The following is a 12,590-nucleotide window of genomic DNA, read 5'->3' as shown; positions in this document are numbered from 1 at the left end:
CACCGACAGCTTGTTGCTACCTTTGTTTTCCTTTAAAAAGGAGTGATATGGGCCGACTTCCAGGAAAACCCAGTGATGGTTGTCTGTGTTTTTTTCACTAGTGGGGAATTTTTCAAGGAGACTTTTTTTTTATTTTTAGTTTTATTTTCGAAGGAAGGGAAAAGCTCAGGGTAAATCCACTCGTGGCAATTCTACACAGCTGACTGACAGCTTCCAGCAGCAGTTAGGGTGGAAGGGGCACTACCCTTTACTCCACAGGATTAGAGAGTACCCTGTCGGTTTATGTTAAATGGAAAATTACTGTGGCTTTGAAACTATGCCTTTTCAAGACCGTTGCATGCCTTAAAACCAAAATCCGACCGCAGCTTATTACCAACCATTAGATTATCCACCTTTTGATGCGTCTGTTGACAAGGATCCTAACCCTCCACGTCCATCAGGAGCCCATCATTGTGTGAACAGGTGAGTGGGTTAAACAAACCTCTGGTTGCAAAAACGGAAAATGGCTGTAAGACATGGTGTTTAAGAATGAAAGTTCCTTTGTTTTGGTGGAAGTTGCTGTTGAAAGCAACAGTTTTTTTTTTTTTTAACAAATTCATCAATCTAAAACATTGGGAAGTCAGAGGGAGCTGCTGTTCTGTTAAAGATGGCACCTAAATGCTGTTTCTTATAGTTTTACACAAGTCTGATGCTTTTCTGACCTAAAATAACCACGGTTCTCATCTCATTTAATGGTGGTTTCCCTGATAACGTGTTCCTTCGCTCATTGTTGTCTGAATGCAGAATGCGACAAATAGCACAGCTGCAGGAGACGGCGCAGCCACCGGCAGTCGATTCAAACTAGATGTTCTCAAGAATAAAGCTCGGACGTCCCTCACCAGCTCTCTGGAAAACATCTTCGCAAGGGTGGGTCTTAGTAGATAGGGTGGCTTTTTTTAAAAATGTATCCCTTATTGTTCTCCTGCTTTATTTTAGTTAAATCCTCCCCTTTGTTAAATATCTTCTCTCCGAGTTTCCCCCGTTTCTGTTTTTTCATTTGTCCTCCACCTAATTGAATATGGCCACCATGCTGCTGTGCACCTTTTTTTTTAGTCCACCTCCCCGCTCAGTCTTTGTGTTGGTTGCTGTTTGTGTATTGCACTCATCCAGGGGATTTGGATTGACCCATATCTGCCAGTGAGACAACACAATAATTCCTTAGCGAAGGGATCCAGGCATTGAAAGAGTCTCTGCTGCCATCTGTTATTATCTCCTAGACTGAGCGGAACAACCACACTGAATGCTGTCAGATCTAAAAACATCTGCCCTCTTTGTATCTTGCCATTTAGGGTTTTCTTTATTCCATTTTCCTACTGTGTTGAATAGTTTTTATCCTTGCTCTTTGTGCAGGAAAGAAAAAACAACAACATGGCGGCCATGTTTAATTACCTTAATTGTTAATATTTTCTAATGCTTGTGTCTCTTTGCAACATGTTTCACATTGTGTCTTGATATCTGTCGCCAGGGTGCCAGCAGAATGCGGGGCCGCTTGGGAAGCATGGGAAGCATTAGCAGTTTCGAAAGAGTAAGTGTCCTTGAGAGAGAAACGTGAGAATTCCCAGAGCTTCATTCAGGGGATTCTGGGAGTTCTCGCTTTTTAGCCGCTGTCTTATTACACCCTCAGATACTCCAGATTTACCATGAGCATATAAAGACTTGCTCTCTCTCCAGTTATTGTTCTGCATTGTTTCCACATGGTTTTTAGACTTTCAGAGCGCTGACCAACAGGCCAGTCTGTATAGCAGAGAACTTGTTTACAGGGAATTGTTTATAACAAGTGGTTGAATTTCGTTGCTCTTGTGCAGACTGTGAAGTGAGTATGAAATGAAGACCTCCTGTTTGCCCATCAGTGTGAAGCCAGAAGTATTTTGTCGAGTAACCATACTGTTGCTTGCAGTATTAATGACTCACTATGAGGTTGTAAAAAGCAGGAAAAGTTGATTCTATCAAACTGCAGATCCGGTATCATTCCCATTACTTATGACATAATGAATTATACCTTTACACCAAAAAGGCAACTACTGTAACTTCTGGTGCCAAGACACGACTTATTGGTATAATTAACATATGCAGGGATTATTTGAATGTTCATTTATAGTTATTTAGATAAACGGATATAGGAATGCATTTAAAAAGAGTAAAAGCATGAGAAATTCCCACCGTCTAAAATCACTACAAGTCTTCATAAATCCATGACAGATTTGAAATAGTGTGAGCTAGAAATATTTTGAAGTTTGAAGTTTTAAGTGTAGCAGGTAGTTTTAATAAATATAATTTTATTAATAGCTGATGTACAAAGTGGTGGTAGATCTAAACAACAAAACAGAATGGAAACATTTAGTTATAGTTGCAGGCTTTGGTCGCACTACTCCAGATATTTTTTGAACAGATATAATATCCTTTATTTTGGGGAAAATCTGATTGGTCTATTAAAGGGGTTTAAAGTGTGGCCCCCTCATGCCATTTTTGAAGGATTTGCTGTGAACCATTCAATAATGGAAGAATCATAGCCTGTCAGCACAGAGGGCTGATGCAGACGTAGACTTTTTAACAAAAATCTCACTGATGTGAGGCCTTTTAAACCAGAAGCAGTCTGATACAATACTGCTTGATCTCGTTTCTATAAAAATTGGACTACTGTACTGTTTTATTAAAATACTGGTTGTGTAGTTTATTGTTATAGTAATTATAAATATAAATAAGTGTAAATAATTTATGATCTACAATTCTCCAACTGGAATGTTTTTGCCTGCATGGCTAAATATAAAGATTTGGACACCGCAGCTCTGCATGGATTCCAGTGAAATACCCTAAAAGACTACCTACATCCAGCCAGCAGGGGGCATTAACATCAGTATTGATTTTGTCCGAATTTCAATGAAGAAGAGCATAAACAGAGCAAAAAGATTTGAAAAGTTCCTACATTTCTTTTGAAGCTTGTGTTTTTTTTTTTTGGACTCTTTTAAACCATTTTCTCTCACTCATTAACACCTTCTGCTCACATTTGAATTTTATTAGAAGCAAAGTAAAAAAAAGAAAAAACAAATATGAGAAAACACTAAAAAAAAAAGACTTAGCTATTTTGGTGTCTAACATAGAAAGTGATAGCGTGGTTATGAGAAGTGGACCCCTATGTCCCCATTTTAATGATTGCAATTCACAAGGATGAACCAGAAACAGCTAAATCTTTTTGCATATATAGATGGGTACAGCCAGAAATATACAAAAATGTTCATCATGTTAGTGTAAACAGGGATTCACTCTTACCACCTAGCAAGGCGTTAGCTAGCTAATGCTGTGCTGGCAGCTAGCCAGTTGTAGGTTGTTTATTTTACCAACAGACGCGTTCACTCTTGTAACTACTAGTAAAACAGTATTGCCTTAATAAAGGACATGGGTGACACATTTTTGGTACTCAAGCCGTGTCAAGCATTTCCAAACAGCTAGCTTGGTCTTGTTTTTAGTGTTGTGAGATTTATACACACCGAGGCATTTCCTCACACTGCTGCCGGTAACGCAGCAGTTACGCAAGCAGATAACTTAATAGCTATTGGTGCCCAGCGAGATAACCTGGTCAAGGGGTTCTGTCGGGAAACAAAAGCTAATCCCAAAAAATAACCGGCTTCACATTCAAAAACAAGCCCAAAAGAACCACAACACGCAAATCACGTAATTCGCAAGAGACTTTAGAAGAAAAACAAGCCTGAATGTCTCTTGTACTAATAAGTGAACTTGGTATGGATGCTAATAAGGCTAAAGCCTCAGGGAGTTTTTTTTTTTTTTTTCCAAAAAGCCAAAAAATGGTGGGAGACATTAACAAAAATCAGATGCTATTCTTGACTCAATATATCGACAGAGAAAATGTTTGTTTTCTCTTTTTTCCTGTTCTCCAAGTGATGATACACAGATGAGCAGAGGTGTGTAGAGTAGCCAGAAATTTTACTCCAGTAAGGGTAGCACTATTTCAACATATTTTTACTCAAGTCAAAGTAAAAAGTACCCAACCAAGAAATGACTCAAGTAAGAGTAAGAAAGTATTTGGTAAGAAGGCTACTCAAGCACTTAAGATTCAAAGATTCTTTATTGTCACCGCGTGTTACCGTGGTGAAATTTCTTTTTGGCCACTCTGGCTCAGAGTATATAATGAAGACAGACAAACAGGCAATGAACAAGGGTTACAGTGTTTTTTCTTTTTTCATTGTAGCGTTCAAGAGGGATTAAAAAAATCAAAGGATGATTCAAAAGTTTGTATGAACTACTTGTCCTTCATGACAGTTAACAGATGATGAGGTAGTGAGGTGCTTATTGTGCAATGATGATTTGAGGCTTCATTTACAGAAAATTGCATTTAGGTATTCTGAGATGATAGTGTGCGATAGCATTAAGGTGAATTGTAACGTATGACGGGCTAGTGGCAGTGGGGTTATTTTGAAGCACTGGACTGCAGTTGGACTTAGTAACTAATCATAACAGTTGATTTAATATTTAAAAATGATGTAATCGGTCAGGCAAAAATGTTAAATCTGGTACAAATTCTGGTATTTTAACGTCTAACAAAAAAATTACAAACAATATAACAAAGGGACAAAACAATGTTTTTCAACATAAAACTTTTGATGACAATATGGGGGAGTGGTGGCCTAGTGGTTAGAGCATTGTGCTTGTGTCCCAGAGGTTCTGGGTTCAACTACCACACACTGCCACTCTGGGTCCTTGGGTAAATCCCAAAACCCCAGATTGCTCCCTGTGCGCCGCACAGTGGCAGCCGACTGCTCCCCAAGGAGATGGGTTAAATGCAGAGGACAAATTTCATTGGAATGTACGTTGCAGTGACAATAAAGATGATGATTATTGTTATATTATAAAATACATGCTGCTTACTGTGGTTACCTAACCTGTAAATGGCTCGATGAGCTCAGCAGATAGAAAATACAGTTAGAACAACACTTGCATACAAACAAGAAGTCTAAACTAAAGCAACAATATGTAACTTTTAAACCACTAGAGGGCCTAGACCTGAAAGTTCCAGGTTTAGAGCCCCTGCAGGCCACTAGCATGTGGTAACACTCTTGTTTAAGGGGTCACATGACTTTCTGAGCGACTGATCCGTGCCTCTCAAGTTACATAGGCGGGTTTTTGAGAACGGCAGCCCTCACATACCATCAATACACGCTGAGTGCTGTATAATGGCATGGAAAATCGAATAATATATCTCAAATTAGGCTAATATGTGGGTCAAAAGTTACGTATTGGGGCTTTAATATAAACTAGACGTGTGTCTCTCTGATCCACTTTTGGTAAAAACAAGTTTGTTCTTTATTCAGTGAAGTTACTCACAGTGGATAGAGTAGCCAGAGATTTTTTTACTCAAGTAAGAGTAGCGATACTTCTTCATAATATTTACTCAAGTGAAAGTAAGAAGTACAGTGCAGTAAAACCACTCTTAGATGTACATTTGGTTCGAAAAGTTACTCAAGTTAAATGTATCTGGTTACTACCCAACTCTACAGATGAGCCGCATTAACAACGAGTAGCTTAAGCCTCAAGAATCTTACAACGAATAGTTTGATTTATCAAGTAGTAGTTTAATTGTCTTTTTTTAAAGTGTATTTTAAAAAAATTACTTTTAAGCTGGATACTGGTAGAACACTTGTAAAAATAAATGCACAGTGAAACCTTACTTTATCGCAAGTGTTTGGACCCTCTAGAGCCATAAATCTGTGGCATTAAAGCACATGCAGTTAATGTGTATTTTAGCATGCAAAGATGGTGATATTTAGAATCCCAAATTAAAATACCAACCAGAGTGCTTGGATGCAATTCTGGAAAGCAATAGAATTTTAGGTGCTAAGTGTCAAGATCAAAAAGCTCTGAGAGAGTTGTGGTGGCATTGGGATGATGGAAAAGAGTGTGCCATAGAAAAATTTGGATTCATTATAATAGAAAGTAGTCATTGCAGTATAGAACAAAATTGTTGCAATGGTTATGTGTTCCTAAAATTGTGCTCCCCTGGTGGAGGTGTTCTCCAGAGGAAAAAGTTTCTTACGATTCTGCAGGAAATTGCTCAGGAATGTTTCAACGAGCTCAGCATAGCCTTCACTTCAGATCTCCCAATTTGACCCACTTTGCATCCTGCTTCAAAGTCGTCATGTCAGATTTGCCAAACCTGGAGCTGCCGACGTTGAGGAAATCCAGTCAGACTTTTATTAATGCTGCGTATCTTCTACTTTTTTGGAAACCTGCTGCAGATTTTCTGCCTCACATCCACCGGTCTGATTTACAGTTCCTCAGAAAATGCTACTTTATGCGGCAGAAGACAAATAGGTGCATTCCCTGGCAATGTTGTGTTGCAGTTTAAAACTTGTTTGCCACTTCACGGGGCCGCCCCTTCAGGATGTGATGTAAGGACGAGCAGGAAACCCCGCTCAGGATGTCCAGTTGTGCTTCAGCTCAACTCCGTCTGTGTTGCATTGTGTTCCTCAGCCTCATCACAGGACGGTGACACAGCCGCTTTGTCTCTGCTCTGGTTCCGCCTTTTAAGTAAACAGCGATATCTTCCTCTTTGCAGCCTCGTTCGGTGCACTTTACCGTGCCGTTCTGGCGCGGGGCAGAAATTGGAAGTGGTTTGTGTGCGGCGATAGGACCAAGCGAGCGCAAGTGTGACTAACTGCATGTCCAGTGCGGTGACAGAAGTTAAGAGGGAGGTCTCTGAAAGCAGGGCAGGAGCAGATTGGAGGGTTCTAATGCCGACTTGTTGCAAGCGAGGTCCGCCCCGCCAATAGTGCGCAATGCTCCGAGTCATAGGACATCAACCATTAGAATACAATAGATGTGGGAGTTGTACCAGCAGGCGTGAGGCGCAGAGTCCGACAGTAGCGAGTAGAGAAGTTAATCGTGGACTCAGTCTAATCATGAGGAACTAGGTGAGTGCAGATATGGAACTTGTGCACGTTTTATGGCCGTGCTTTTATCGGCTCATGTAGCCGTGCAGAATATTTGACACATCTGCGAGTTCAAAACGTCCTGGTCCCAAATGTGGTAAACATGTTGCCTCTGTCCCCCGTCGTGCCCGCCAGCAGGATGAGGAATCACCTGGTCACTCCCCTCCAGGCTCTCCTCCCGCCTTCCCGGACGACGAGCAGGAGTTTGGGCCGCAGTTCCGCCGCCGCGCTCACACCTTCAGCCACCCGCCGGTGAGGAAGCGCATCTCCTTCGAGAGCCAGCCAGCCGGCCACGCCAAGCAGGCTCCTCTCCGCAGGCAGCACTCCGTCAACCCAGAGCTGCTGCAGACCAGGTAAAACGACTGGAACGGCTGGCCTGTCTCTGCATTTTTAGATCGTAAAAAAAAAAAAAAAAGGAACCTGCATTAGTTTTCACACTTTTTTAGTAATTAATCTCTTTCCTGTTTTGCAGTTGTTTGTTGTTTGATGTGAGCTTTTGTGTTTTTATTTTGGGATATGGCAGACTTTGACACTTGATCTCCCCAATCACTTGAAAACTAACTAAATATTTAGTTGTCCTTTTGATTTCTGCACACACAATGTAATCTATTTGCAGCCCTTTGATCGGTCCAGAATCTGTTCCCCTCTTCCTATCGCTGTCCTCTAAAACAATAGCATCACAGGTTTCCTGTCAGTGTTTTCGGACCCGCTTGCATTGCTCAGTGTTGACCTCTCCTCCGTGTAACGTTTGTTCTTTTTTCTTATTTGTGGCCATTTGATGTCGGGCCTGCCCAGTCACGCGGCCGTGTCGAGAACGCGCAGCGTTTCAGAGAGCGAGTCCTCCTCCTCCTTCGTCCTCCCCTCCACCTTCTCTGCTCCCACTTTCCTCAAAAGCTTTTACCAGGGATCGCTGGGCTCCCTGGCAGACAGTGGGAGCCTCAAGAGGTGAGCGGGGGAGCTTGGATGAGCCCCACCCCCCCCCCTTGCATAGACAGACAGCTGATAAAGGAGATGACATCTGTGGGAGGGGAACAGCTGACCTGTTGCTGGGATGGCAGTGGCCATAAACCATGTCGGCTGTGGAATCTTAACAGCTCACGGCTTTGCTTTCCAGTTTCTTTCAGTCTTTTCCTAAATTCGTCGTTCAAGGATTTTCCAGCCTTTTCTTTTCCCCCCCTGTCAGCTTTGCAGCCGGACCCGCCCTTCTTTCCGTTCAGAGGGGGGGTACTGAAACACCCTTCTTCTGTTTAATTTGCATGTACATTCAAAGCTTTTTGCACGATAAAGTCCTTCTTCACTTGGACAGACTGACATTATTAACCACCTTTCACCCTTCTGTCTTTTCAGGATGACAGTGCCTTACAAAAGTGTCAGTATTTCTATAACTTAAAAAAAAAACTTTTTCCTGCTAAAAGCAAAAATGTATTTTATGGGGATTTTTTGTGACAGACCAACACAAAGTTGCTCATAATTATTAAAGTTACGAATCCCCATTTATTATTATTATTATTATTTTTTTTTCACAAATGCAAATCTGGGGTGTGGAGTGAGTTTGTATTCATTCCACCTGAGTTAATACTTTCTCTGCATTTATAGCTGCAAGTTATTCGGGGTTGTCTCTACCAACTTTCCACATCTGGGAATTCAAAGTTTTTTGTCCATTCTTCTTTGCAAGTTTGCTGACGCTCGGTCAGATTGCATAAAGAGAAAAAGAAAATCCTTTATTGTCCCAATAATAGCCACCCTGGATTTTATTTAGGGTTGTCAGAGTAAAAGACACTTAACGCAAAATGCACGTCACACTCTTCTGACTTTTATCTACAAACGCAATTTCAAACCACGTATCATTTTTCTTCCCCTTCACAACAATGCATTATTTGTGTTGGTCCATACCATAAAATACATTGAAGTCTGCGAATTTAATGAAACAGAATGTGGGGAAAAAAATCAATACGTTTGCAAGATACAGTGCATTTCAAGACTTTACCTGTTTTTTATGATTTTTTAAAATTTATTTTAATTTTAAATAGTTGCTGGTAAGCTTCAGCAACTCGACGTCTGTGTTGGGTTTATCAGTAAAAGTGCAGTCCCCTCGGGGGTCTGGATGGCAGGAAGCAAAGGTTAACATTTCCATTATAAATGAGAGGCAGTGGAGTGGGCCGTTGTGCCGTATTACTTCCACAGCAGGTGTTGTTTGCTCTGCTAGCAGCCAGACGCCACAGTGGCAGCCCGGGGATCCAAACAATCCAGACTGCTCCTCGTCCGTCTTGGACTTCGGGGCTCCCTGATTACGGACAAGACATTTTCATCGCGTTTAAAAGCCCTGTTGCTGAATGTGCTGAACGTGACGTTTCCTTCGCGGGGCTTTCTCTCTGTTATGTCGAGGTCCTTTTTACAGCCGAGGCGTTTCAGACGCCGTCCTTCTAGAGTTACCGACGCAGAGACATCATTAGGGAGGAATTTTAAGGAGTGCCTGCATCATGCGTGGAGCGGCGGTCAGAGCCAGACCGTTGTTTCAGTGACACCAGCCTTAAACCGAGGTCACTTCCTGTTTCCCATCGCTCACATGGCCAGGGAGGCGTTTGTGTGCTGACCGAGCTCACGGCTTCCAACAACTATTGGCGACTGTCAGTGAGAGGTGGACATAATTCTTCAGTTAATGGGTTAAAGGTGACACGTTTAAAAAAATAGTTTGCGCACACCTTTTTAATACAAATATGTTGTGCTAAAATATGAAACCGGAGGAGTTTGGGGAATCAGCCATGGAGTCTCATGTGGGCAAATTCCTTTTTGAATTGATAAATTGGGACATTTCTATTAAAATCTTCATCCAATATATTTTCTCACGGATATGATGACTGGATGGTCTGAGATCGAAGGATTCTTAAAGGATTTTGTATACGATGTTAACCAGGATCGTAAAGGTTAGCCTTACGATCGTTCTTGTCTGAAAGGTACCATGAAGCAGGGAACGTACGTTTTTTTTAAGTAATTTCCATCACTACACTCTCTTTTCCTTCACTGACAATCAGCTCCTTTTCAGAAAGAACAGAAATGCATGTGCTGTGGCCGATGTTTGCTCTGTTTACTGTTGCTTTATTAACACGGACACTGGGAATAGGCTGTTGTTGATTTTTCAACACGTGCATAAAGGTTCAGCTTCACACTGCAAAAACAGAACTAAAATTGAGTAAAATTTTCTTAAAACGAGTGTATCTGTCCTTGATTTGAGCAGGTAAATAAGATGATCTGCCAATGGAATAAGACTTTTGCCCTTGAAAAAGGAACAACTCACCTTCATCATCTTATTTCAAGTGCAGGATGTCTAATTATCTTATTTTAGGGGTCAAAATACTTATTCCATTGGCAGATAATATTATTTACCTGCTCAAATCTAGGACAAATACACTAATTTTAAGAACATTTTGCTTATTTTTAGATCCGTGTTTTTCCGTTTATGAACTGCCCCAAAAGCTGCACGAGTTCTCCTGTTGTGCTTGTGTATGGTTTGCAGTGTGTGTGCGCGTATGTGTGTGTGTGTATGTGTGTGTGTGTGTGTGCTTGCCATTATTAGAGTAGCTAAAGAGAGTTTGTGTGGTGTGACACCTGACTCCTTTATCAGGTGTCTCTGACACGTCTATCTTCTCTTGTAGCAATGGAGAAGGCAGGAAAAGGACACTGTCTAGCTGCAGCAATGACTCTCTGAGCGGAGGTCTCCCCCTGACCCCACGCAGGGTCTCCTGGAGACAGAAGATCTTCCTGCGAGTCGCGTCACCCATGAACAAGCCATCTGCATCTATGCAGGACTCAGGTGTGGTAACATAATCCTTTAAGCGGTTCTGCAGGGAAACCTTACGCGCAACGTGTAATCTGTTAGAGCCGAGGGCAGAAAATGTCAGGCAGAAACTTAGTAAGTGTAGCTGTTTTTGAAGGCGAACAGTAGAGGCAAAAACGTAAAAAGAACAGCGGAGACTGAAATGACAGAAAAACTGTTGACGTAACGATGTGAAAATTCTGCATCATGACTATGTTGCGCGACGACAAACTCTGCTCTCTGGCAGAAAATCCCAAAGGAGAGTATCCAGCAATGAGTCTTTGACCTTTAGCTCTGGCTCGCTATGAGTACACAAGGAGACACTGATCCAAAGCAAACCAGCAACATCACTTCTGCATGGCTCCACAAACAGATAAAAATGAAGGTTTTACAGCGGTGTAGTCAAAGTCGGGAGCTAAGTCTGATTCAGATGCTGTGGGATGACCATAAGCTGGTCGTTTATGCTCTAAAACCTTCCAATATGGCGGAATCAAAACTATTCTGCAAAGAAGAACGAGCCATAATTTCTCCACAGGCACGTCAAAGACTGCTTTGTAGCAGCTGTTGCCACCAAGGGCAGCAGCTGAATAAGGGGGCAATTCTTATTCCACAAAGAGCCTGATTGGTTTGGACAGCTTTTTCCCCTCGATAAAGGAAATCACTTAGTTTATCTTTGTCTGAAATTGAAATTTATATGATCAGAAATATTTTACTGCGACAAGAAAATCAAAAAGAGAAGACATTTATTTTATTTCAGGTGCCCATGAAGTATACCCGCATGAGTCCTGAGTCGTCTGTCGGTGAGAGATTATCCGGGTTTACTTTGGGATGGATCAGATGGGAGAGCATGCAAGCTCACTGGCTCTGTGCGAGGGCCCTTTAAACTCGAAGGGGGGGGGCTCCTTTTATTGCCGAGCTCAGGGGTGAGCTATACTGTCGGTAAATTAACTTTGCGACCTGTGGGAAATGGCTGTGTGGGCTTGGTCAGCAATGAGGTTTATGTAGATGTTACATTTTTAAACTATAATCCAGATCCCAGTGCCCACTGCTTTTTATTTTTTTGTGTCTGTTCACTTCAAAGTGCTTCACTCTGTCCTCCTGTGACTCGCTGGTTAGATCGTGTTTGGGACTGTGAGTTTTCGAATAAGCGAAATACCCTTTTCAATAATTTCCTTGAAAGCAGGTGCTCGCTGCGGCCGAGAGCCACTCGAGACAACAGCTCCGCTATAAAAGCAGCTGTGTGAAGCCGCACTCTCTGTTCTGTGGACTCGCCGTTGCTAATAAGCCCCCCTGATTGTTACATTGTAAAAGCGCAGTGGGTTTTAAATCCACGCTCATGCGTTAACTCGCTTTTACGTTTTTTTGTAGACCACTCTGATGCCACGGAGCTGCTGCCTCTATCTCCCCGTGCCTCCGACCCGAGCCTGGACCCCGTGAGGCGCCTTTTATCCCCGCCGTCTGATCAGCCGTCCGACAAGGAGCCCAAGAAGACGGGGGCCGATTACAGGGCTCTCTGGAAAACTGCCATCCACCAGCAGATCCTCCTGCTGCGCATGGAAAAGGAGAATCAGAGGCTAGAAGGTGAGTGTCGGAGCTCCATCTTTTCTGATCACGTGAAGGACACGTGATGCTTGTGACGTCCTCGTACTCGCTCTGACAGGAATTACACTTTGTATTTAAATTTTTGTTCCTCACTCGCAGTTTTTACCCGGGTTGTATAAGCTGCAATGTGCTGTATAGGGAGTGTCATTGCATATACAGTTTGGATTTTTATGTTTCGAAACTGTTTTTGAAAA

General features: G+C 42.2%; 1 protein-coding gene across 5 annotated transcripts in view; it reads left to right on the top strand.

The window, feature by feature from the left end:
- The window catches only part of tbc1d4 (TBC1 domain family, member 4), a 49,917-nt gene that overhangs the window by 22,817 nt on the left and 14,510 nt on the right, over positions 1-12,590 (top strand). For 2 of the 5 annotated variants that reach the window (XM_012864341.3, XM_012864342.3), the window contains exons 10-15: positions 784-906; positions 1,505-1,564; positions 7,116-7,333; positions 7,776-7,925; positions 10,634-10,791; positions 12,163-12,375. In XM_012864341.3, coding sequence (XP_012719795.2) covers positions 784-906; positions 1,505-1,564; positions 7,116-7,333; positions 7,776-7,925; positions 10,634-10,791; positions 12,163-12,375 — 922 coding nt within the window. The remainder of the gene's footprint in view (positions 1-783; positions 907-1,504; positions 1,565-7,115; positions 7,334-7,775; positions 7,926-10,633; positions 10,792-12,162; positions 12,376-12,590) is intronic. The other 3 variants (XM_012864345.3, XM_012864346.3, XM_012864344.3) reach the window with 2 other exon arrangements.

Source organism: Fundulus heteroclitus, chromosome 7 (genome assembly GCF_011125445.2).
Source record: "Fundulus heteroclitus isolate FHET01 chromosome 7, MU-UCD_Fhet_4.1, whole genome shotgun sequence".
Classification (NCBI taxonomy): domain Eukaryota; kingdom Metazoa; phylum Chordata; class Actinopteri; order Cyprinodontiformes; family Fundulidae; genus Fundulus; species Fundulus heteroclitus.
The sequence above is the reverse complement of the archived record's forward strand: the minus strand, read 5'-3'. Positions and strand labels throughout refer to the sequence as shown.